The 24,424-nt window shown below is 48.8% G+C and overlaps 2 protein-coding genes and 1 long non-coding RNA gene across 3 annotated transcripts; 1 reads left to right on the forward strand and 2 right to left on the reverse strand.

Annotated features, from left to right (window-relative positions):
* Positions 1–2,966: 2,966 nt before the first annotated feature.
* Positions 2,967–7,052, reverse strand: LOC135810368 (uncharacterized). Its single transcript, XM_065323860.1, has one exon. The coding sequence runs from the start codon at positions 7,050–7,052 to the stop codon at positions 2,967–2,969; it is 4,086 nt and encodes a 1,361-aa protein (XP_065179932.1).
* A 4,244-nt stretch (positions 7,053–11,296) lies between these two features.
* LOC135810717 (uncharacterized) lies at positions 11,297–13,028 on the reverse strand. Its single transcript, XR_010552342.1, has 6 exons — positions 12,925–13,028; positions 12,624–12,714; positions 12,239–12,358; positions 11,966–12,057; positions 11,730–11,791; positions 11,297–11,488 (listed from the first exon to the last, which is right to left on the reverse strand). It is a non-coding gene; the product is annotated as an uncharacterized LOC135810717 (long non-coding RNA).
* Positions 13,029–13,367: 339 nt separating this feature from the next.
* Positions 13,368–24,035, forward strand: LOC135808513 (serine/threonine-protein kinase 26-like). Its single transcript, XM_065321709.1, has 12 exons — positions 13,368–13,655; positions 13,752–13,858; positions 13,967–14,117; positions 14,561–14,617; positions 16,006–16,114; positions 17,287–17,444; positions 18,140–18,325; positions 18,636–18,793; positions 19,526–19,805; positions 20,793–20,852; positions 21,844–21,971; positions 22,814–24,035. Exons 1-12 carry the CDS (start codon positions 13,647–13,649, stop codon positions 22,821–22,823), a joined length of 1,413 nt encoding a protein of 470 aa, XP_065177781.1. The 5' UTR covers positions 13,368–13,646; the 3' UTR covers positions 22,824–24,035.
* The last annotated feature ends 389 nt before the right edge of the window (positions 24,036–24,424 follow it).

Genomic DNA, 24,424 nt, shown 5'->3' on the forward strand with positions numbered 1-24,424 from the left:
AGAGGGAGAGGGAGAGGGAGAGGGAGAGGGAGAGGGAGAGGGAGAGGGAGAGGGAGAGGGAGAGGGAGAGGGAGAGGGAGAGAGAGAGAGAGTACAGGAAGGTTTTGTGTGGAATAGGGTCTTTTTTCGTGAATAAAGCTAAAGTGCGAAGAGCATGCATGCACAACAGACATGTCGACAGTAACATGAATGACTACAGTCCATTTCAAAACTATTATACGTCTATAGACGCGAAGGGTTTTTGAAATATTTCAAATTTGGCTGGAACTTTTTGAGAATAGTTTTCGGAATATTGCTCAGGACCGGTCGACCGCTCTACAATTACCAGATTACTCTCTTAATTATTATAGTTTCGGAACGATTGGATAACAAACACCCAATTTGGAAAAATGAATGCACAAAGTGATCACAGATTTTATGTGGTATAGATGCTGGCCAGGGAGTCGTAAAAGCCCGGGAGAGGACACGGCACACATTCCCAGAAAACATCTTTGCCTCGCGCTGCCGGGGGAACGCTGCCAGGGAACGGTGTTGCGAGGCCAGGAAATTCGAAAATTGTGATGTCTTCTTGAAATACTAATTGGGACATTCTCCGATTTCTCTTAGAGCACGGAGACGATTGCTCCGTCGAGTCTTCTGATCTCTATTTTCATCCTCAATTCTTCCAGCTGCCTCACTCATTCTCTCTCAGTTTATCGAAGTTAATTTATTCTGAGGCGATGGAAATACAAGATAAATCCCTAATTGTACTTCAATTTTATTTGAGTTGGGGTGAACGAAATGAGATTTGTGGAAAATGACGCCACTTCCCGTGTTAGCCGCTGGTCGTATCATACAGCCCATATTCCATTGCAGGTGATGGGCGAACGTTCGTGTTGAGATCCGCTGAGCTTCCTCGTACTCGTGGAGTTGAATTTGTGGCAGAAATTGCACTGAATTGCAGTCAAATGGTTGTGAATGAAACGAGATTTGTGGAAAATGACGCCACTTCCCGTGCTAGCCGCTGGTCGTATCATACAGCCCATATTCCATTGCAGGTGATGGGCGAACGTTCGTGTTGAGATCCGCTGAGCTTCCTCGTACTCGTGGAGTTGAATTTGTGGCAGAAATTGCACTGAATTGCAGTCAAATGGTTGTGAATGAAACGAGATTTGTGGAAAATGACGCCACTTCCCGTGCTAGCCGCTGGTCGTATCATACAGCCCATATTCCATTGCAGGAGATGGGCGAACGTTCGTGTTGAGATCCGCTGAGCTTCCTCGTACTCGTGGAGTTGAATTTGTGGCAGAAATTGCACTGAAATTGCAGCCAAATGGTTGTGAATGAAACGAGATTTGTGGAAAATGAAGCCACTTCCCATGTTAGCCGCTGGTCGTATCATACAGCCCATATTCCATTGCAGGTGATGGGCGAAAGTTCTTGTGGAGATCCGCTGAGCTTCCTCGTACTCGTGGAGTTATGAATTTGTGTCAGAAATTGCACTGAAATTGCAGTCGAGTGGACTTCTGTGCGTGTGTTGTGAGTGAATCGCAACGGCTCCCTTCCTTCAGCATCGTCAAAACGCAACATAGAGCATTATTACGCACTCGTTCCATGATTCATGATAATTGCCTGGATTCTTTTAAAAACAATCAACGTGTGTTCCCTATCTATCTACATTGTACATGGTTGCAGGTCGTTATTTATAAATCTTGATAATTTCAACACTTTTCTACTCGTATACTGAGTACGCGGTGACTTTAGCCGTTTAGGAAACGGAAGGCTCAGCCTCCAGGTTGGCCAGAAAGGTTCTCAGTGAATCTAACCAAAGTCTTGGCGAGTGTACAAAAGGTAAACCTATCATTTGTACTTCATAACGGAATTGTGCACAAAAATGCGCACACACGCACGCACGCGCGCACACACACAAACACTGTACAAACACACACAAAAGTACAAGCACATGTGCACATACACACGTCTCCCCCCCCCCTGTAGAGGGGACGGTTTCAAATAGGACACCGGTTGCAAACCGGAACGGACTCAATATTCACTTTCTCTCTTGGTATTTTGATTAGAAAACATAGTCACAGTGAGACTACTATGTGTTATACTCCGAGCCAAAATTCCATGGCTCTGCGATGACCAGAAGCGCCATATCAAGCAGGTGAGTTTTTGACGTGTTGCTTCGCACTGCGACTTGAGTTTTACGACTTTCGAAAAATCAACTTCTTGTCGCAGGTAAACAGCGGCTCGCCTCTCGCCAATAAAGCACCTGTAGTAGAATACTACGGACCTGGCTCGCTCACACAACGTCGTCTGGAGAGTCTAACTCAAAAACTAATCTTTCATGGATATGTTATGCATTATATCATGTCATGGACTACGGAGCTTAGGCTAGGATCAGTACAGTGCTTGCACATAACAGACAGCAGGCTGACCCGGAATAGAAAAGCTACATTACACAATGTATCGGCAAGAACATCAGCAGACCTAATGATCAACCATAATCAACTATATTTCTAAGGGGTCGTCACAAGGAGGGAAATCTGGCGACCATCTGGTGGAATAGCGATACCTACACCTACATAGAACACCAAACAACGCACATCTATGGTTCTAGCACAAGCACGGCAGGGCATGTACCTGTCAGCAGTACGTAATACAGTCATAGTCATACATAGATGTACCATGCAACTGCTTTACTCGCTAGTCAATGCAGGACATGCAAGGATGGCACCTTGTCCAGTACAGTACAATCACACCCCTCTCCTAGGTGACATCTCCACTCGACTCTAGCCATTGTATCTAGCTGGACGCGCCAAGGTTCCACGGTCACGTAGGTCATAAGCCGGTGCAGGGCGATCGTCGTCGTCGTCGTCCGCTGGCTCCGGCTGGTCAAGCCACATCTCACCATCACCGTCGTCACGCCCATCGTCGGCGCTCGTGTGCGCCTGCTCCGTCGCTCCTGGACGCGGAGCACCATCCTACTTGGCACTCTGTGGGTGTCGTACGTCAGGCTTGAGAAGGTTGATGTTCACGACTTTCTCCCCGCCATCATCTCTGGTGATGACTACTGTCGACGGCGCAATGATCTTCTTCACTTTCCAGCCGCACTGGTATGGCGGAGTCAACTTGCGTCGCCGGCCAGGCTGTTTCAGCATCACACGTTGCCCCTCTGTGTAGGGTGCCTCGAACTTGGTGATTGGCTTCTCCGGAGTCGTAGCAGCAAGCTCCACCTCCACGTGGTCGCGGACCCTTGCTGCTGTCTCGCCAACTCGGTCAACCCACTCGCTCAGTAGGGCTTCTGGTGCCTCAGCCTCGATGATCAGCTGGCGCGGCTGCCATGAACACATGGCCAGCATCGGCGGTATGGCTGTCGTGGTGTGTGGCCTCGTGCGGTAGTAGTAGAGCAGCAGATCCAGCTCAGTTTTCCAATCTGCTGCTTCTGTGAGGACCTTCCGCATCAGCGTGATGATGGTCCTGTTTGCCCTCTCGACACCTCCCTGCGACTGCGGGTGACGTACGGCCCCTGTCTTCACACGCACGCCGAACCGTGCGAAGAGAGCTCGGACAACGGCGTTCTTGAACTCGGAGCCATTGTCCATACGGACTTCGTCTGGCGGGCCCCAACGGCAGCAGAGGCTGGTCAGCGCTTCTGCAACACTGGTCGCATCGTGCCGCCTGAGAGGGATTGCCTCGACCCACTTCGTAAACACATCCACGCACACCAACACGCAGTGGTACTGACCGGATTTCTCCTCTCCCAGGTGAAGTGTGTCGATCTGAACGACACTCCACGGCCGCCCAGGCAAGTCTGGCTGCGTCGGCGGCGCTGCGGGTCCTGCGTGGCTGCTAGCGGCTGCACACTGTCGGCACTGGTCACAATACTCCCGGCACCTAGCCGCCATGCTGGGGAAGAAGCAACGTGCGCGGAGCATGTCGTACATCACACTCCAGCTGGCATGCCCGGACATCACGTGGGCCGACTCGAGAACGCTGTGCTCAAGGCACTCCGGAACGATCGGCACAGTGACAACGCCGAGTGCAGGCAGCTTGAGCGTGCGGCTCAGCTGGCCGTCCTTGATGACGAGCTGTTCACGAATCTTCCGGTAGGTGGCGTGCTGAATCTCGCTGTCGCTCTCGATAGCACTGACCAGCGTCTGAATCAACGGGCACTTCCACTGGGCATCACAGACGTCGTCACAGCCAATGACGGTCGCCGGCTGCTTCATTGCCATGGACGCGGCAACTTCCGGAGATTCGTCGCTCTCGGGAACGCGAGCTATTTGCAGCCACTTCTTTGGGACACGGGTCAGTCTGTCAGCGACATTCTCGTTCGTCGGTACCCAGCCAACTGTTACCTTCAGGCCAGCCGTTGCGACTAGGTCTTCAATGATGTCCAGACGGCGCACAACGAGAAGCTTGTGGAGGCCAGTGACCCTGACTCGTCTGACGTTCCCGAGGACCTGCGACACCCAGCCTGCAACCGCCTTCGAGTCAGTCACTAACGTCACCTTCTCCACCTTGTACTCCGCGGCGAGTGTTAGCGCCCTTAAGACGGCGTCCAGCTCGGCAATGTTAATGTGTTTGTGGTCACGTGGCTCGCGCAGCCACGAGCAGTCTTCGATCGTAGTACCATCGTGCTGCAGGGAAGCTCCAATGGCGACGTCCGACGCGTCGCAGAACACGGTCCAGCCGTCGCTATCCAGCGATGGAACACGCCACGCACCTCTTGCAGGGTCTGACTCCCGGACCATGTCGGCCAGCTCTGCGCAGCACCTGGCGACCGCTTCTGGCACGGCGTCATCCCAGCCATCAGCTGAGCAGGCCTGCCGCTTCAACCACGCACATGCCGGGCGGAGCCACGAGCACACTGGGTAGTGGCTAGTCAGGCGTCCCGTCCACTTGAAGACCTCACGCTTCGTCAGCGGCTGTTCGAAGCCAAGGTTGACACCTCCTCTACGAGCCCAGTTGACCGTGCCGTCACTTTCCTTTGACAGTTGGAGACCGAGAACTCTGGCCGCGGTGAGCGGTTCTGCGGGCTTGGTCGGCAGACCGTAGCGGTGAAGAGCGGACGTCACAGCTTGCTCTTTCGCTCCCGGAACGAGCACATCGTCGACGTAGCTATCAACATCCTGCCACTCTCGGGTCACCCAGCGGACGATGATGTCCATCACCTTGGGCGCGACGGACAGGCCGAAGCCCATCCTCGTCATCACGTACAGCTTTTCTCGCCAAACGACAACCTGGTAGCGGGCGAGCGACGGGTCTACATGAACCTGGAGATAGGCCTTCCTGATGTCGATTAGCTTGCACTCTTGATCGCCGGCCATGCGCCACTTCCGCAGTTTATCGGCGCAAACGGGCGCCTCGGTCCCCGGATTGGATTTGATGACACCGTTCAATGCTCGGTAATCTAGACACGGCCGGACTGGGGTAGAGGCTTTGTGTTCTTGGACCTTGGCTAGCAGAGGCAGGATAGCTGCCGGCTCCCCGTGTACGGATGGGTCGTGCTCCACCAGCCAGCCGTTCTCCACCCAAGCATCGACTTCGGTACAGAAGCTGGCTTCCTGCTCCGGCGACAGCCGCTTCCGAGAATACTGTCCGATGCCGGAACCGATCTGTTTGGTTGGCGGTTCATCATCAGCCCACATCCATCGCACGATCCAGCGCTGGCTTGCGCTGTCCCACCGGACCTCGCTGTCGTCCGTTCTCAGCACCACATCCTCTCCGTCCTTGCTCACAGTCACGTGCCGAGAAGGGTGAGCGGCCGGCACTGTCGCCGCCACGATGGCAGGACGGTCAGTTTCTGGGGCGCCGAACTGGACACTCGACAGGGAACCATCGTCACCATACCCGAGGTGAACTCCTCCGACAGCCGCAATCACGTCAGCGCCAACGAGGACGTCTGCATTCACAGCGTCCAACTTCCGGACAACGAAGGCTTTCACTTGCGTCCGCGGAAGATGAACCGGGCAGCCCGCCTCTACTCGCTCTACCAGCAGCTCTACGGCTCCAAGCAGCTCGACTGCGCTGCCGTTCAGGGCGTTCATCTGGACTTCAGTGTCGGGTTCATACTCGATGCCATGGTCAGTAAGGAAAGCCTCAGCCACCAGAGAGCGTGTGGCGCACGTGTCTACTGCTGCCCTTGCTCTCTTCCATGCATCCGTGCTTTGGTCCCGCGGCTTGACATCGACGTACACCCTGGGCAGAGTCCCCTGTCCTGCTTTCGTCACTGTGCAGAGGCACTTGTCAGTGCTAGCTCCGCGCTCACCAGCAGCTGCAGCAGCAGTGCCGCCCTTCGAAGCCGCTTCCCATCGCTCACGTGCAGGGCAGTTTCGCTTGACGTGGCCAGGCTTATCGCAAAAGAAGCACGTGAGCCCGCGAGGCTGAGAACGACCACGCCGATCGCGGCTCCTTGAAGGGCAGTTTCGGCGGAGGTGCCCAACTTTTCCGCACTCGAAACAAGCCGAGCTGGCAACTGGCTGGCTCTTTCCACTACTGCTACTGCTCGCCGCCGCTGCCACTTCCTCCGAGGCTCTAGCTAGCAATCGCGAGTCGCTCTGCGCTGACCTCAGAGCTCGGATCGATGCCAAACACCCGCTCACGGAATGTTCCTTCGAGGCCATGGACAAGCGTAATTCCTTCGCGAAGGCGCTTGGCAATCCGGACACCATCTGTTCGATCAACAATGGGTCCTTATCATCGTCGGCGGCGTGCCCCGCCAGGCTCGCGAGCCTCTGTAGATCGGCCACGTACGCATCGGTCGACTCGTCTTCTCGTAGAGTCCGAGTCGTGAATGCACGGTACGCCTGTGCCTTCGTCAGGCTGAAGGACACTTTCATCTTCTCCTTCACCTTCTCCTCGTCCTTCTGGTCGTCGGCCGGCATCCGCGTGAATACCAGGAACGCGTCTCCATCCAAGAACAGTGGAAAGTTCTTCATTCGTTTCTCCGCAGAATCCCATCCTTGGATCTTGGCTAGGACGCTGAACTTCCCCCAGAAGTGTTCCCAGTCGTCCCCTTTGCCACGATACGCACGAACGAAGTTGTCGACCTTCAGCGACGCCATCGTAGATCGCTGTTCCTGCTGCTCCACCGCTAGAGCTTGAGCGTTTCCTGCGTCCTCCGCCGGTACGACGCTGTGAACCCTTTGCGAGAGATCCCGGGTTTCGGCACCACAAAAGCTGTAGTAGAATACTACGGACCTGGCTCGCTCACACAACGTCGTCTGGAGAGTCTAACTCAAAAACTAATCTTTCATGGATATGTTATGCATTATATCATGTCATGGACTACGGAGCTTAGGCTAGGATCAGTACAGTGCTTGCACATAACAGACAGCAGGCTGACCCGGAATAGAAAAGCTACATTACACAATGTATCGGCAAGAACATCAGCAGACCTAATGATCAACCATAATCAACTATATTTCTAAGGGGTCGTCACAAGGAGGGAAATCTGGCGACCATCTGGTGGAATAGCGATACCTACACCTACATAGAACACCAAACAACGCACATCTATGGTTCTAGCACAAGCACGGCAGGGCATGTACCTGTCAGCAGTACGTAATACAGTCATAGTCATACATAGATGTACCATGCAACTGCTTTACTCGCTAGTCAATGCAGGACATGCAAGGATGGCACCTTGTCCAGTACAGTACAATCACACACCGCATACCAATCAAAACTAATGGAAGCACACACAAGGCTTATTGTTACTCTGTACTGGCCGTCGTGGAGCGATAGCAATTACCTAATTTCAGACCCAGAGTGAATTTGACGTGCACTCTAAAACGTGTCCGGTTTGGAGCCACCTCTGATTTGAACTTTTTTGAAGCGAAAAATTGGGCAACTTGGAGGCAATGGGTCAACACAAAGGAGTGGCTCAGTTCGATTGACTCTGGCCCCAGAGCAAACTTCAACATGCCAGTTTCCTTCCACAAACATATTTCGAGTGAAAAATCAACGCTGATGATCGGTTTGGGTCTATACAAATTGGCTGTCAAAACGTCCCGGTATCGAGCCGTCTCCTCTACCATGTGTACTGTACTACTGAGTCTGGCAGACACACAATCATGTTTATGCTTCGCCACCAGTTTCGGATCAACAACGAGTTGTAAAATATTGGTATTTTAGGACTCCCTGCCCTGAAGACGAGCACCGCGCCGTGGATCTAGCAGATCCGGCCGCGCCGGCCTAGCGTGCTTCACTTTCTGGCCGAGGCAAACATCGTCCGCGGCCGCGTATCCCGTGTCATCTCCCGGGCTTTTACGACTCCCTGATGCTGGCATACATGTAACGGTTAAAGGGGAAGTATACCCTAAAATCAAATTTTCACCAGTTGTAGTCTTCGGGGTGCTGAGTCGAATGGTCTTGGTCCGAGGAAGCTGCGACGCTCCCTTCCTACTTGAATCCCAATCGAACTCGCGCACTTCCACCGAAACTGGGTGACTGCGCCCTACTAGATGGGGATTTGTATGCAAAATCTCACTAAAAGCGCCATTTCGTTCTTATAAAAGCACGGATGACCGCGATTGGCCCATATGTTGTAGTCTTTTGGACGCTGAGTCGACTGGTTTTGGTCCGAAAAGGCTGCGATGCAGCGTTCCTCCTTTATTCCCAATCGAACATGGTTGAACACGCGGTCACGTGCTCCTGGGTGCCCAAATCACCTGGTCACCGCGCCAGCAGGCGACAACTTTCACACCAAGGTTCAACTCGAGTTCAACTCGAGTGACAGGAGTGCACCCAAAAAAGGTCAAACAGGCTAGTAAGTTGTACCCTGCAGGCACGGTGACCAGGTGACTGGTGTACGCAGGAGCACGTGACCGCTTCTTCAACCATGTTCGATTGGGAATAAAGGAGGAACGCTACATCGCAGCCTTTTCGGACCAAAACCAGTCGACTCAGCGTCCAAAAGACTACAACATATGGGCCAATCGCGGTCATCCGTGCTTTTATAAGAACGAAATGGCGCTTTTAGTGAGATTTTGCATACAAATCCCCATCTAGTAGGGCGCAGTCACCCAGTTTCGGTGGAAGTGCGTGAGTTCGATTGGGATTCAAGTAGGAAGGGAGCGTCTCAGCTTCCTCGGACCAAGACCATTCGACTCAGCACCCCGAAGACTACAACTGGTGAAAATTTGATTTTAGGGTATACTTCCCCTTTAAAGGGGAAGTCCGGTGAAAAATTTAAATTTCAGGGTCGGTCGAGTTTCGGGCGCTGAGTCGAATGGTGTTGGTCCCACGTGTCTCCGACAAAGCGTTCTCGAGATATTTCCGTTTGAAAAACTGAGTTTCGGGGGCTGCGCCATGACGTCATGCGGCCGCGCCACACCCTCCGCAACGTCATAGCGTGCAGCTAGGTCAAAAGGAGTGCGTGAAAGCAATAGTGTCAGTGCTATTTCAAATGATTTGGCGACTGATAATAGGTGGTGCAAGCGACCCTGAAGACCTAACTCCTTGCGAGAGTGAGGATGCAGCCATGGCTGACCTTCATGAGTTTGGTCTGGGGCTGAGAACCTCGGTATTCAGCTGAAGAAATGGCCGCGCGGGCCGGTCAAGAGTGAGCGCTACTGAGTTTCCGACTGATGAAGAAGCAGCAGCTATTGCAGACGAGGCTGATATAATTATCAGATCGCTGGAGAGCAGGGTCGCCAAAATGGAGAAGAGTGATGCGAGTGCTCTAAATGTTGTTCCATACCGATTCACTTAGACTCCAGTAGCCTGCCACATGGTGATGTTTTGGTGCGAACTTGGCATATTTCGGACTACTCAATTGGAGAACACTGCAGGCTCTTTGAACCACGGGCACGACTCTTCGCTCGCAACGCTATGGAATCTGAAAGTTCTAGGTCCTGGAGCTGTTCGCTGTTTTGTCACTTGTCACGGTTGTGCACTCATCGCTGTAGCATAAAATAATGAGGCGGGACTGGAGCGGAAAACTAAAATTTTCTTTCTCAAAGCACAACCACCGGCACCGGCAAGGAGAAACGCACGCTCTCTGACTACATGACTGGACGACTGATGCGAGTGTAGTACATGTACATGACAAGTCCGTGTGTTGACTAGTTTTCTGAGTCTTGTGTCTCGAGTCTTTACTTGTTGTGGATACTATTACTAGCCCAGCACGGCAGTGCTGGAGTAGTTCCGTGTGTGATGAGTTTGTTGACTGCACTACCTGACTACAGCTAGAATGCACGCAGCGCATTGCTATTACTAGAGCCGTAGAGGCCATTGCATGCTGACGGAAAAAGTCCAACTCGGAAACGGCTAAAATACGGTGTAACCTCGAGGCTTACCGAGCTGAAAATCACCAGATCACAGGGTACGTAGCGTTTGTAACACTGAATCGAATGGTCTTGGTCCGAAGAAGCTGCGACAAACGGTTCCCCAATCGAACGCGCTCCGAATATGGCCATTTTGTACACGACTAGATGGTATGGCTACCTGGTTGCACGCTGTGACGTCATCACCTGGATCTGGGTGATGCGCGCTCAAATTCGCACATGTTCGATTGGGCGTATCTGACGAACCATAGGCCGCAGCCTCCTCGGACAAAGACCATTCGACTCAGCGACCCGAACTCTACGGACTGTGAAATTTAAATTTTTCACCGGACTTCCCCTTTAACCGGTTCCCGTAGATCGACGCGCACGCGTCTATATACATGTATATTATGTGTGTAGTCGACTATGTATGTGATCAAGAGTACATGAAAGGTTTTCATGTACTCTTGATGTGATGTATATCTGCGGGAAAATTCTCCAAAACTTCCGAAAGAAGTACTGTATAAGCAGAAAATTTCGTCGGTCAATAATTATTTCGTCCAACTCCAAAGAAAGGGAGTTCGTCCGGTTGTAAATTTCGTCCATGGATCATAAGAGTGTATTGAAAAGCTGGACAAATCAAATTCAATATTAGTCCGGCATGTAACGTAACAGCTCGTTGGACGAGAAAGACGAAATTAAATTCCAGACGAATATTTCTGCTTGTACTGTAACTAACTTTAAATAGTTGCAGCATGCAGTAAACAAAAAATGCAGCGAAAAGATGCGGAACTTCCCAGAAATTCGTGGAATAACGACCTTGGAGGGACAGCAATATGAATATTGCAACACCCCGTTATATGGGTGTACGGCACAGCCAGGGAAACGGCCAGTATCATTGATAACACTACACTAAAGGGACTATCATTGACAATGCTTTTGCATATATCGGAAACCAGAAATTGGTTATTGGTCGGGTCCCAAATTCTGCAAAGAGCATTCACATGCCGTGTCACGCTCACACTAGCAAACACCAATGATTTCTTTCCGAAGATCTCTATCATCAACATTGAAATGGATAGCAAAGAAAAACATGGAAATGGCAGAATGCAAATGATCGATGAGAACAAAGCAACCAAATACGTCGTCATTCAATGCCGTCATCGTCATGGATCGGGCCAGTAATTGCACAAGCCTCTACCAGCAATCAGATGACAGATCCAGGGACACTCCTACAGAACGGAACAAATGAACAGGATAGAAGGATAATGAGACACAGCAGCGGCAGACGGCTAACAAGGGAAAGTAACAGAACATGCTCAGACAACCCAAAGGGCACGTATTTTCATTCGGAGCCTGGCAAACCAAGGGGTTCTCCCTTTCGGGCACAAGGTTCAGCACAAGTCCTCAAGTAGGTATGTAATCATCGCAAGGATAGAAAGTCAATAAAAAAACAAAGCAACAAGAACATACCAGAGGTAACAGCAGCGAGCACGAAATTGAACCAGAAAACGCGAGCAGCGACAGGGGGAAACCTGGAAAAAAACAATGACACCAGCAACACACAGTAAGGGCACTACAACAGAACAAGAGACAACAAAACACAGCAAGGTTTATGCTCATTCAAAGTCTTCTCCAAGATAGATCTCGGTCCGCACGCGATAATCAGAGCAAAGAAATTTACAAAGAAAACACCTGTGGAAGCTTACCTGAAGGGATAGGAGATTAATTGCTGGCACATCTCAGTGGCTACTTGTGAGCACTAAAATTGAGCCCATTTGCTAGAGTGGCTCCATGGTAACTGCAACAAGAAAGATGAAAGGGGAACAATTGACAAATTTCTAATTGAAAATGTGGAAATAATCTCCACAGTATACGCTCAGATTCGGGAAAATGTTTCATCAACATATCAGGCAAACGTAGAAGGATCATCCTTGCGATACAAACAAAACGTTGCAACATGGAGATGGTTACAGACTTACCCCGAATTAGGGTTTCGGAGGATTGAACTAGACATCATCCGACACCGAAGCAGGGTTTCGGAGGATTGAACTAGCAGGGTTTTTGGCGAACGCACTGCACACCTCTGATAGAGATCCATCCTGGGCAACAGAGAGATGGAATCAAAAACGGACCATGAACACTTACAAAAAAAAATCAATCAATGACACGGAAGCATATTGGAAGTGATCAGCAATCACATAGTTTATCGTCATAGAAATTGCTTATAATATTTCGGATGACCGTCGTGATTGAATTCATCATCTCACAGAAGAATCGGGCAGTAGTAAGGGAATACATATCAGGCAAATGTAGAAGGATGGTCCTTGCCACACACACAAAAATAATTGCAATATGGAGACTTACGGATTCAGGGTTTTCGTAGGAGTACATTAGACATCACCCGACATCGAAGCAGGATTTCTGGCGAGCACTGCACACCTCTGGTAGATCCATCCTGGGCAACAGAGAGATGGAACAAGAAAACTTACAACATGAGCACGTGCAAAAAGAAATACTGATCAATGACATGGCAACACATTGGAAGTGATCAGCAATCACATAGTTTATCGTCACAGAAATTGCTTATAATATTTCGGATGACCGTCGTGATTGAATTCATCATCTCACAGAAACAATAATCTAGACAGCAATAAGAGGAACTTACTTGATGGCGCCTTTTCCACAGGAAGAACCAAAGCAACAACCAATTCCCAGCTTGAAATGTTGAAGACTGTTTCTGCACGAGATTTTATGTTCAATATCTGGCGGCCATCTTGGTGACGCATGCGCACCGTTAGCATAGCATGGGGTTGCTGCCATCATGCATCACGTCACTGGGCTGATGCCGAGCTACCTAACGCCTGGTGGCACTGGTGCCATGCCAGTAGTACAGACTACAGTAGTACAGGGACAGTAGCGGTGCGGTGATGAACGCCCCGCCGCGTTGACTCGCACATTTCATGCACCACACCAGCTTTCTACGCACTCAGTGATCAGTGAAAACTGTTCTGCTCGTACTGTATGGGGTGCACTGACTGTGCCGACATGGGCTGTGTGTACGTACACACACTACAATCCACACTCGAACTCCAGACGGACCACACTCTACTGTTTGAGCGTAGCAGCAAGTAGCTGGTCAAGTCTCGATTCAGCTTGGCTGTGTATTTTCGAGCTTCTCTGTCACTTCAAGTTTCAAGCTTTGTAACTGTGTGTGTGTGTTCGATGAAGATTTTCAACGATAAGGATCCTCCTGCCGAACTTCTTGTAGACTGATTATATGCTGGCCGGCGACTCTGGGACTCTCATCAGTTTAGCTAGTCACTGCGAGAGGCTCCAGGCTTCTCGCTTTATATTCAGCCGGTTTAGTTGATCTCATTTACGTGTATAATGTCTATGGTAAGTATTTTGGTTTTCAGGGTTCGCTTCTTCTTGGCTGTCATGAGGAGTTGGCGGAGTTGCTAAGGAGTTTGGATGGTGTGATATGCTTGTTAGAGCAATGGAAGGTCAGGTATGAACTATGACAGAGATGCTGATCCCGAGCGCCTTTTCACCAAGCTGGAGAGGATTGGCAAAGGCTCGTTTGGTGAAGTGTTCAAGGGGTAAGCTGGTGTTAGAGCACCGTGGCGACTGTTACTGTTCAGCCCTGCTTTGGAACACCCGATAACTGTGGCCTTATGCCGATTTTTGGAACTGTCCTGCGTTGACAGAATCGACAATGCCACGAACCAGGTCATTGCAATAAAGATTATTGATCTTGAGGAAGCAGAGGATGAGATCGAGGACATTCAGCAAGAAATCTCAGTCCTCTCACAGTGCGATAGCAGTTACGTGACCAAGTACTATGGATCCTACTTGAAGGTGAGTTATTGTCGTTGTTACTCCCGTAACACGGTACCTCAGTGTGATAGATAGCAACCGGAGTCCGAATTGTACTACTTGCCAGTCATGCCAGTCATGATCGCCAATTCTCAAGTCGTCAGTTGTCTTTCGCATGTAACATTCTATGACTGAAAGCGCGTTTGTTTGTAGAGTGTGCTGTACAGTTTGATAGATAGGGCTAGTCTGTAGTTGGCTCGCGTGTGCAGTAACATTCAGTCACCGTGTCTTTGTGAGATTTGATGAAAGATTTCCGCATCAGAGACATTGAATTGTTGACTTTCTCAAATATTTTTGTATCATAAAGTGGATTACAAATTAACAATACTAATTATAGATACTGAACATGTGTGTAGTGCTTTTTTGTTTGTTTGAAGTGCAACAGCATCTTACCTGTTCCTGTACTGTTGTCTATCTGTTTACAGGGTGCAAAGCTATGGATCATCATGGAGTTCCTTGGTGGTGGCTCAGCACTGGACATAGTGAGTGCAGAATGGATGCTTGTTGTGTTAGTTGTGGAATTGCGCGTCTGATCCCTCCCACTTCCCCTGCACCGTCAGTGGCTGGGCGTCTGTGTTCCGCATACGATAGAGCTCACTGTGACACGAGCTCTGCTTGACGGCACACGGTCACCTGTGCATGCATACAATGGCGGTGGTAGTTTTATGTGTACTGTCGGGCACTGAAGAGCGGAGCGCCGAAGAACGAACAGGCTAGAATTCCACCAAGCACAGCATACCAACGCAAACATGGTGACTCAACTGTGCATAGACGGTAGAACATGAAAATGAGAACGGCCTAGGCTACGAGGCTGACCGACAGTGCTGTAGGCTATCTTTGTGTAGCGTGCTCTATTTTTCATATCAATGAGCGGCGTATTGTTGTTGGGTGTGCTCACTCTTCTGTTGTGAGACAGTTCTGGCCTCCACTTGTTACAGTTTGCAGTGTTTTTTTCCCACCTTTCTGGACAGTTATACAGTGATAGCTTTTTGCTTAGTACGGACACTCCACTGCAACTTTAGCATTCTAAAGCATGATGCACAATATCAAATCGGTGATGCGATGAGCGTTGAGCAAAAGTCTTTCATATCGCGCGAAGAGTCGTCTATACACAATGCACGGCACATCGCAGCGAAATCCTGCATGGCACACACACAGTCTAAAAACTGTATGCGACCCGGAGCACTTGTGTCAGGTACGCCTGCTGTGTAAAAGTTATGTGCATCGCTCGTCACAAAAGTTCAACTTAGCGCACCTTTCCGCTATGCGAATTGTGTTGCAAAACTTTGCAGAAAAGGCTCTCGAGCACATCACCTGTCGTAGAAGCGATAATGTGCATCGCGCTCAAGAACCACGATTGGAATGATGAGGCTGGAATTGGTCCCAAGACTTAACAACGTGCCAAGTTTGAATTACCAGAAATCTGTCTTCTCCGGGCTAAACTTGTCGACCCAGTGTTACTGTGTTGTACGTACTGCTGTGTACACAGCATTAGTCATGCGTGCAGCCGTAGGTTATGTATGAGAGTGGACAGGCTGCACAGGTCACCAAGCAGTTGCCTGTTTGTCTTGTTGTGCGATGCGAACGGTCCATGCGGCACTTACTGCATGTAGCTGTCCATTGCTTCGGGTGTTGTCAAAGCTGTCTCGGCCATGCTGGTTGCTTTGCTTTGTCAGGCAGTTACCCTTTCTACCGTGTTGACTATGCTCTCCGGCCTGATACACACATGCTTTCATGTACATGTTCATGCAGAATCGCCCTGAGGATTATCTGGACATAGGGCCCAACCCATTGACTGCTTTGACTGCATCTTGATCTTTGGAATCTGATCAATTTTGTGGCCCTGTGTTGTCTGTACTATTCTTTGCAGTTGAAATCTGGATCAGTGGATGAGTCTTATATTGCTGCCATTCTGCGGGAAATCTTGCGTGGCCTCGACTATTTACATTCAGAGCGAAAGCTACACAGAGATATCAAAGGTGAGTGCGAGCACCTACGTACGCGTGCTATTGTGTATCGTAGCTATTCTGAAATTGACTTCAGAAACATGTCCAAGAATTGCTGCGCTGTTCAGGCTCAGTTGATGGACGAAAGTGACTGTATAACTGCATGTAAAACAGTTACTGTGGTACTATGTTGACTCAGCACCGCAGCGAGAAATGGAGCTGAATGAGAACAGTTTTCCCCGGGCTAGAATTTAAACCATGCACCAAAGCATGTTGCCGGTCTGCTCCAACTGGCTAGTCAGTGACCTACTGGTACACATGGTACGAACGGCATCGTTGCCTCACTAGGGAACAGGGACGGAATACAATCATGTACTTATCTCCAGTCAATACTGGGGACTCATCGGCGCCGCAGCAGAGAGAAATGAGGCCGCATGTGGTAGCAAAGAAAATATACTTCTCGGTGCCAGAAATTTAAATCAGACCTGAACACATCTTGCCAGAATGTTCGAACCAGAAAGTTGTAGCATGCTGGGAGTCGACACGGGATCATAGTACCCTAGACGAGGTGCGTCTCGACCCCGAATTTGGAAGTTTTATGTCATTCGTGATCCATGCAACTCGCGATCACTGCCTTGACCTACTGACCTCAAGCGCAGCCCAGACGAGCGATGTCATAAGTGAGTGCTTGAATTGGCCCTGACCCAAGGGTGACTGTAGTGGGCATTCAAGGCGTAGAAACCCAAATGATTTAGCGTTGCAGTCGCCCGTGTTGTCTCCGTGTGTGCTACGACTCGCTGGTTCAAACTGACAAGTCGACGATGTATGTGTAAAGCATTCTGTGGCACAGCACAAAAAAAAATTTGGGGTAGTAATCCATTTACTTTTGGAGAATCTTTGAGTACTTTGGAGAATCCTTCAAATAAAGTCTGAAGGTTGTTCTGTTGGTCCTATCATGATGATGTACATTGTACACTGTCTTCGAATCACTTTGCAGGCAGGATGCCAATGTGCTATGAGTGGATGAGAATAGGCTCGGCCTGGCTGACTGGTGGTACCTGGCGTTTCCATGCTAGCTATTTGTGGCTGGTTTGCCAGGACGTGTGTTCAGTTGCCTGGCATGTCAACTTTCAGTGTGGAGTGGATTCTCTGTGTACAATTTCTCTGAACATGGTCTGTAATTTTGCAATTTTTTTGTTGTCCAGCTGCCAATGTTCTTCTATCTGATACGGGCGAGGTGAAGCTTGCGGATTTCGGTGTAGCTGGTCAGCTAACGGATACTCTAAATAAGAGAAGTACGTTTGTTGGTACACCGTTCTGGATGGCGCCCGAGGTCATCAAGCAGTCAGCGTATGATACAAAGGTAAGGCTAGGTAAGGCTAGGTTTGTATTATAACTTTGTATCCAGCGTGGAATTGAATGCGAGCTTTTCTAGATCAGTTTGTGTAGCAAGTTCATTTTATTAAAATCTTCATCACTTCATGTGTGGCGTGTATCATGGGAAACTAGGTATACAGTCAACTTCGCTAATAATGACTCCGGATATAACGACAATTCGCAAATAACGACATAATTTTCATGCCCGGAGCAAAGTCCCATCCAACTGTGACACATATAATGAGACTTCGGATATAACGACACTTCGCGAATAACGACACTTTTCTGATGCCCCGCCGAGTGTCGTTATAAGCGAAGTTGACTGTAGTCCCGTTATCTACCCAACTGTTGCACTTCCGTAAGTTGAGTTCAGTGAGTTCTGCAGTCCGGGTATGGAGGGAGTGACTGAGTTGATGAGTAGAACCCACACATTGCACATTGGTGCGCTAAGGGAGACACGGCCGTCTGCTATGTCGCTTTAGCTGCAACCCGGCGGTGGGTATGTTCACTGGATGCGGGGGATGAGGGTGGGGCTGCACAATCTGATAGATTCCACTGCGGTTGCTTCTGCTCTGAGAATAGGGTGTACCCGCCTGCTTGGTCGTTGGAAAGGCGGATCTGTACTGTACACGTAACCTGCACTTTTCCCTGTTTCCTTTCTGTGCTCTTCTTCCGTTTCAGGCGGATATTTGGTCATTAGGAATCACCGCAATAGAGCTCGCCAAGGGGGAACCTCCCAACTCGGACCTTCACCCGATGCGCGTTCTATTTTTGATCCCGAAGAACAACCCGCCTGAATTGCAAGGAAACTATTCCAGGGCGTTCAAAGAATTCGTTGCTGCTTGTCTCAATAAGGATCCGAGTGATGTAAGAGGTTTTTTAAAAATAGGCATGTTTATTTGAGCTGTTTCTGCATGAATGCTATTTTTTCGCATTTGTGCATGGGATAGGGGCTGATGATATTGCAAGCTTTGGTCTATTAGGCTTGTCTATCTTGATTTGTGTGGCTATCCAAGGATTGGTGGTGGTGGGCATTACTTTCATTCTTCTGCTTCGTCCATTCTCTGCATCATTCCCTTCAAAGTGCATTACGCGTATTCGCTTCAGCCTTCACAGGGTGTTTCTTGTGTTCTGATCCGACTCCGGGTTTGTGTGATTTGTTTATGGTGCTTTATAGCGACCCCCTGCGAAAGAGTTGTTGCGTCACCGGTTCATCCGCGGTGCGAAAAAGCAATCTCATTTAATTGAGTTGGTGGAGCGACATAAGGCATGGCGAGCAGCGGGTGGTAACACGGCAGACAGGGAGAGTGATAGTGATAGCAGCGACAGCGATGAGTAAGTACCTATGCATGCACCTGTATGTTTGCAATCCGTTGTGCCGAGAGTGATCACGTGTTCACTTTTTGCTTCAGTAGTAAGTTTTACCATGCATTCAAACATACTTGGCCTCTGGGCTTTTTTCGAACCCGACTTGGATCTCGAAACCCTTTCTTTGATTTTGTACTTTGTGTTTCTGGCCCGTACCTAACTACTTTGTGTCATATTTGAACTTGGCTGGAATTCTAGCTTGTGCCTGTACATGGATTACTCCACAGTGGCACTCTTGAAAAGTTGGTCCAGGCCTGTTCCCAGATTACTCATGCAAGGAAATTGGGATGTTCTCCAACCAGTTCTGATTTATAGTGAACCTGTTGAAGCTACATAGGAGCAAGCAACTTCACTATTGAAGCTCTGTTATATTTTTAGATGACTGTAGTCTCTTCATGCCGAGTCAATGAAGTTGATTTCTTTGACTGCTTTATACGTTTATGTGTTCTGAGAATCTCTGATCCCGATCTGTTTTGTCATTCGACTCTTCTGAAGTAGAATGCTAGCTACAGGTATCTGCCGACAGTGCCCTAGTGGACTCAATTTCCCCGCTCTACGTTTTTCTTCAGACTTTTCCCCTTTTCAATTCCCTCAACTAGTGAATACTCTTACGTTTTTGGATTTGAAGTGTAGTTGATGCGGCACGTTGTACTAAGGCACTCGGGTTCCTTGCTTGTGCCTCCTGCTATGTCTGTGTAGGAATGAAGAGGAGGAAGAATCGCCGGAGTGGAACTTTGATACAGTGCGGGAAGGTAGCGGTGCGGGCGCCGCGATGGCCGCAGCACTGCGCGGTGGCGAGGAAGTAACAACGAATGGCGAGGTGACAGCGTCTGCCTCCGCAGCGACAGCATCAGCAGACACATCGACAACAACAACAAGTGCAGCGGCAGCATCTGCACCTGCGCCAGTGGCTGCACAGCCGGCAGCGCCTGCAGCAGCAGCGGTAGCTCCTGCACCTGCGCCTGCACCCGTTCGAGCGGTAAGGCTCTTCTCTCTGCATTATTCAGCATCTTCATTTTGCTGGCCTCAAGCGAACGTCCCTGGTTTGAGTCCTGGTGGTGACAGTCAATTTTTCTTCAGACTTTTTCCCTTTTTCCATTCCCTCAACCTATGAATACTTCATTTTACGATGTATCCTTGTGCAGGTACTTGCTGCTCTCGTTGTGTAAAGCCTGGGTTTTTTTAGTGATGTAAAGAATATTCTAGAATACCAACACCAGAAAGAATATTCGAGTGCAGGCAGCATTATTCGATATTCGAAAATTCGAAAAATTGGCACTTTTTGGTTGTGTTATTTAGCTCCAACCTTGATCTCCTGAACAGTATTGAGGATGACAGTATATAAAATATTTTCTGAGAACTGTGAAGCTTGTTCTTGAGTAAAGTCTGCTCTGTAAGCAGTGGCAATGTGATCTGTGTGCAACATGAATGTTGAGTCTGATGGAGTGAATTGATCGACGCACATCACAAGAATAATAGAATATTCGAGAGAGTATTCGTTCGAAGAAAACACCATTCGTTACATCACTAGTTTTTTTAACTTGACGTAACGCTGACTGTACTGGCTCTAAGAGCCTGTCGGCAAGGCTGGGCCGAGCTGTAAAATCCAGTATGATTTGTACGACACTACATTAAGCAGTTGTTGCGCTGCTCAACATTGATCGTCGCGAGTCATAAGGCACGGTCCATGGCGGATTGTCTTTCAGCTAAGTTGCAGTTGCGCGTCGCGTCGAATGTGAACCAGGCTTATCTGTCGGTGAAGTGGACACGGCTTATTGTAATTTTAATAATAATACAAATGCCATGGCCTGCATAAATATAAAAACTAAGAAAGGGAAAGTGCATTAGCTGCTCTTAGCATTGGACTATTTGCTTGGCCTGTGCTTACAAGACGGGCACTTATCAAGATATTCTGATGCGGTGTATGTGCATGTGCGCGTTTGTTGATACTTGTGCTCTTCTGCAGGCCCCAGTCCGGCAACCATCAAGAGGTCTCCAGACTGTAGTCGTCCCAGTTCTGAATGAGGTAAATACTTGTTGAGTTGTCTTGTGACATAGGGTTGGTGTTGTCTTGATGTAAAACTTCATATGGCAGCAAGAGTACTCACTTGTGGAGGCTAGTTCTTTAGTCTGCTTTTGTGTTGCTGCCTTTTCTGATCAGCACCTATGGATAGTTACTATTATCATCAAGAGTATATATAAGCTTCCAAGAGTGTGCAACTCCTGATACCCCTTCTTTGGGGTTCGCCGACGGCGGTAACTCACATCACGTGGTGTAGTGTTCTAGTTGTACGTTTCCAGCCCGTTTTTCGCGCGTGCACGGGAGTAATAAAAAAACACTCTCTGACAGAAACTCACTGGGCATATGCAACTCGCCAGCATGATCATGGCAGATATTCGGATTACGCTCATGCTATCCTTCGTTTGTATGTACATGTAGCACTCTGGGGAGCTTATTTACTCTTGTTAGTGTTGGTTAGTTGTGTTACTTTGTCCCTCTTCTACGTCTGTACTTGGACAATGCAGTGAAGTTCAGTACATGTTAGAATGTACCATGTTTATTATAACATACTCTAATTTCAGAAATTTTCGGTGCTCAATATTTTCGGTATGAGGGCAACAGGCTAGGTTAGGCGAACAGAAATTTTCGGTACAGAGAAGCACTTCCCTATTGTATTATGTGTGTTAGTGTTTGTTCGGTGTATCGAAATTTTAGGTGTGAAGTAGACGCACCGAAAGTACCGAAAATAAAAGTACACCGAAAATTTGTGAAATTACAGTACTATGGGCTATATAGTATTACTTTTGAGGTCCTCATCATAGTGCAAGTCATTCGACTCTGGTTATACAGCACATGGGGCTATACAGTACAGATGTGTATGGTCCCCGGAGGTGTATGTTATACTATAGTGTCACTGTACATTGGGATGCGTCGTGTTCACTTGTCAGGTACTTGATTAGCAACCTGCAACTTTCCTGTTCTGCCTTGCCATACCCATCTCTTGTCCAATCCACAGCTGCAACAGCGACCTGGTGCCGAAGCGGGCTCCATTCGGGAGCTACAGCAAGCGTTTGAATTGGCAGAGGTCTCGTATCCAGGTATCACAGATGATCTCCTGCAGCACATTGTACAGCAACTGAAGGCGTAAGTCTGACTTACCGGGAACTCTCTTCCTTCGTGTTTATGACTGCATTAACTCAGTGAGACATTGCTGGGTGCTGTGGTAGTCATTTCCTCCCTTTTTGTGCAGTGCGTCAGAGGTGTTTGGTGCATGTGTGTGTGTGTGTGTGTGTGTGTGTGTGTGTTTAGTCAGGAACTAAACATCATTTTGCAGAGATTTCAGATATGGCTTTTTACCTTCTGAGCAATGTGCAATGTACACAATGCACGACTGTCGGTGCCATGGTGCCCATCACAAAGTGCATGTACAGTAAAACCTGTAGTTGCCGGACGCAGTGCCAAACGGAATCCTGTATTAACCACACGCATTTTCATGCACCAAAGTGCTGTGGATCAAGCGGAATCCTGTCTTTTCAGGTTAGTTGCCGCTGCACCAGGGCGTCCGGTTAGGGCAGGTTTTACTTCATGTATAAACTACCCAAGCGGCAGTTTTTTTGTCGGGGTTGAACACTAGAACCACCTCTCAACACAGCGGCTTGTTTCTGGCCGGTGCTTATTTTTATTTTCGGCGTAGGCCAATATCTGGAAGTGCGGTTAGTGGATCACAGCTTCTCCAGTCGCCTCTACCTACTGTCTGATGGTTGCCTCTTTCCTTTGTTTCTGTTGTTGCTCTGAGCATTTGGTGTTACTCTGTGGCAACTTCGAGTGCAACTCCTTTCATTGTGCGGGTGCTCATGAATAGAAGTGCACGATGTTGACGCTGGCACTTATAGTGTTACTCCATAATTGACCACTACTCTGTGTGTGTGTGTGTGTGTGTGTGTGTTTGCGTTTGTGTGTGTGTTTATTTTGCTTTTCTTGTCCAGAATAAACTGATCGTGTTCATAACTCTGCATTACGCCTGTGCGTCTTCATTTGAGTCCGGAGAACTTGTCGTCGATGTCACCATCTGTGTGCAATGTGCATCTACACAGCCAGCGGTGATGATCTATCGTCCCCATCTTCTGCCGCTATACTTATAGTATCTGGTTGCTGTGCACTTCGTGTTATTTCCTGCCCTTTCCTTATTTTTGTGAGAGAGAGATAATCTTGAGATCTACGCATTCGGTTCTGCGAGGTACCTTTGTGATGTTGTGAAGTGCACATTGTGTTATGTTTCCCTCATAAGTTCCTGCACCCAGCGCTGCCTTCCCGCTGGACTGCTACCGCCCACGTCTGAGCATCTCGCTGCACGTCTGGCGAGTGACCAGCCGTCGTTACGACCGAGCACCGTAGCTGCTCTGCCGATTGACCGTCTAGCACTACTACTGTGCTGTTATGCTGTGCTGGGCACTGAGCAGCGGGCTTGTTTCTCCTGTTACTGTAAGATGACCATCCCGTGGTGTGTCTGTCTGTCCTTGATCTGCTACTGCTGTATTGTGATACAAATTACTCTGCACACCTGTAATCATAATTATGTGCCTTACTACCCGCTATGCGCTTCTGTAAATAGAGCTTCATGTGGCTTCTGAGACTGAACCATTCGTCGACCCGTCGTTCTTTATTTTAAATCTGCTGCCTCCCCAAGGTCACGCCTTCTGTCATTTTAAAAGTCACATGAGTCCATTGCTTCAAATCATCTTCTCTTTTTTTCTACACTGCTTGTAAAAAGATTGCTGTCTTCGTTCTGCTTCGCACTCTATCGGGCCGTCTGCTTAATATTATGCCAACAGAGGGCGGCTTTTGCCCACCGCGGTGTACCATATATGCGTCTTCATTTTAGTGCTATTTTATTCACGCCTCATACTACCATGAAATAGCAGCAGCAGCTGTCTGTGCTTGTTAGGGTTTTTCTCTCCGTTGTCTTCAGCACCGGCAACATCACAGCTGTCTCTTATTCGTTCGCTCGTCCTTTGATAGGACTGCAGATTACATGTTCACTACTCGACCCACCCCTTCCTTCCTTCGTTCGTGAGGCCTTCTCCAGTGTTCTACGCCTCACCCTGGCTCCTCTGGTTCATCTTGAAATATGTTGTTCTTTTGACATATTTTGTGTATGAATGTTTTCATATCCCGTACGCTCGGCCGGCCATGGCCGTGCGCTTTATACTCTCTTCGTGCTGTGAAACTTGTGTGTGGGTGTGTTTGGCTTTTGATAAGACAAGTAAGTTAGTTATGCGGCTTATGGTCTTGATTGCAAGCTGTAAATAAAATAGTCAGAAAATAACTGCTGCACTGTCTATTGCGGCAAATGCGCAAGTCGATTCCTCCGCGCCGCCGGGTCATTCCGTATTTCGGACAGGATCAGGGAGTCGTCAAATTTTAATAATTATGGTACATGTACTAAGTATTTGACGACTCTCTGGGCAGCTGGACAGGATCCAGGAATCATGACTGTTTAAAAATTATGCAGTAGTGTGATGACGTAATCCACGTGGATTTATTATTTTCGTTTACAAAATTTGGCGCGGATGAGTTTCAGATTTGAATGACTGATA

This window comes from Sycon ciliatum, chromosome 2 (genome assembly GCF_964019385.1).
Source record: "Sycon ciliatum chromosome 2, ocSycCili1.1, whole genome shotgun sequence".
Lineage (NCBI taxonomy): Eukaryota > Metazoa > Porifera > Calcarea > Leucosolenida > Sycettidae > Sycon > Sycon ciliatum.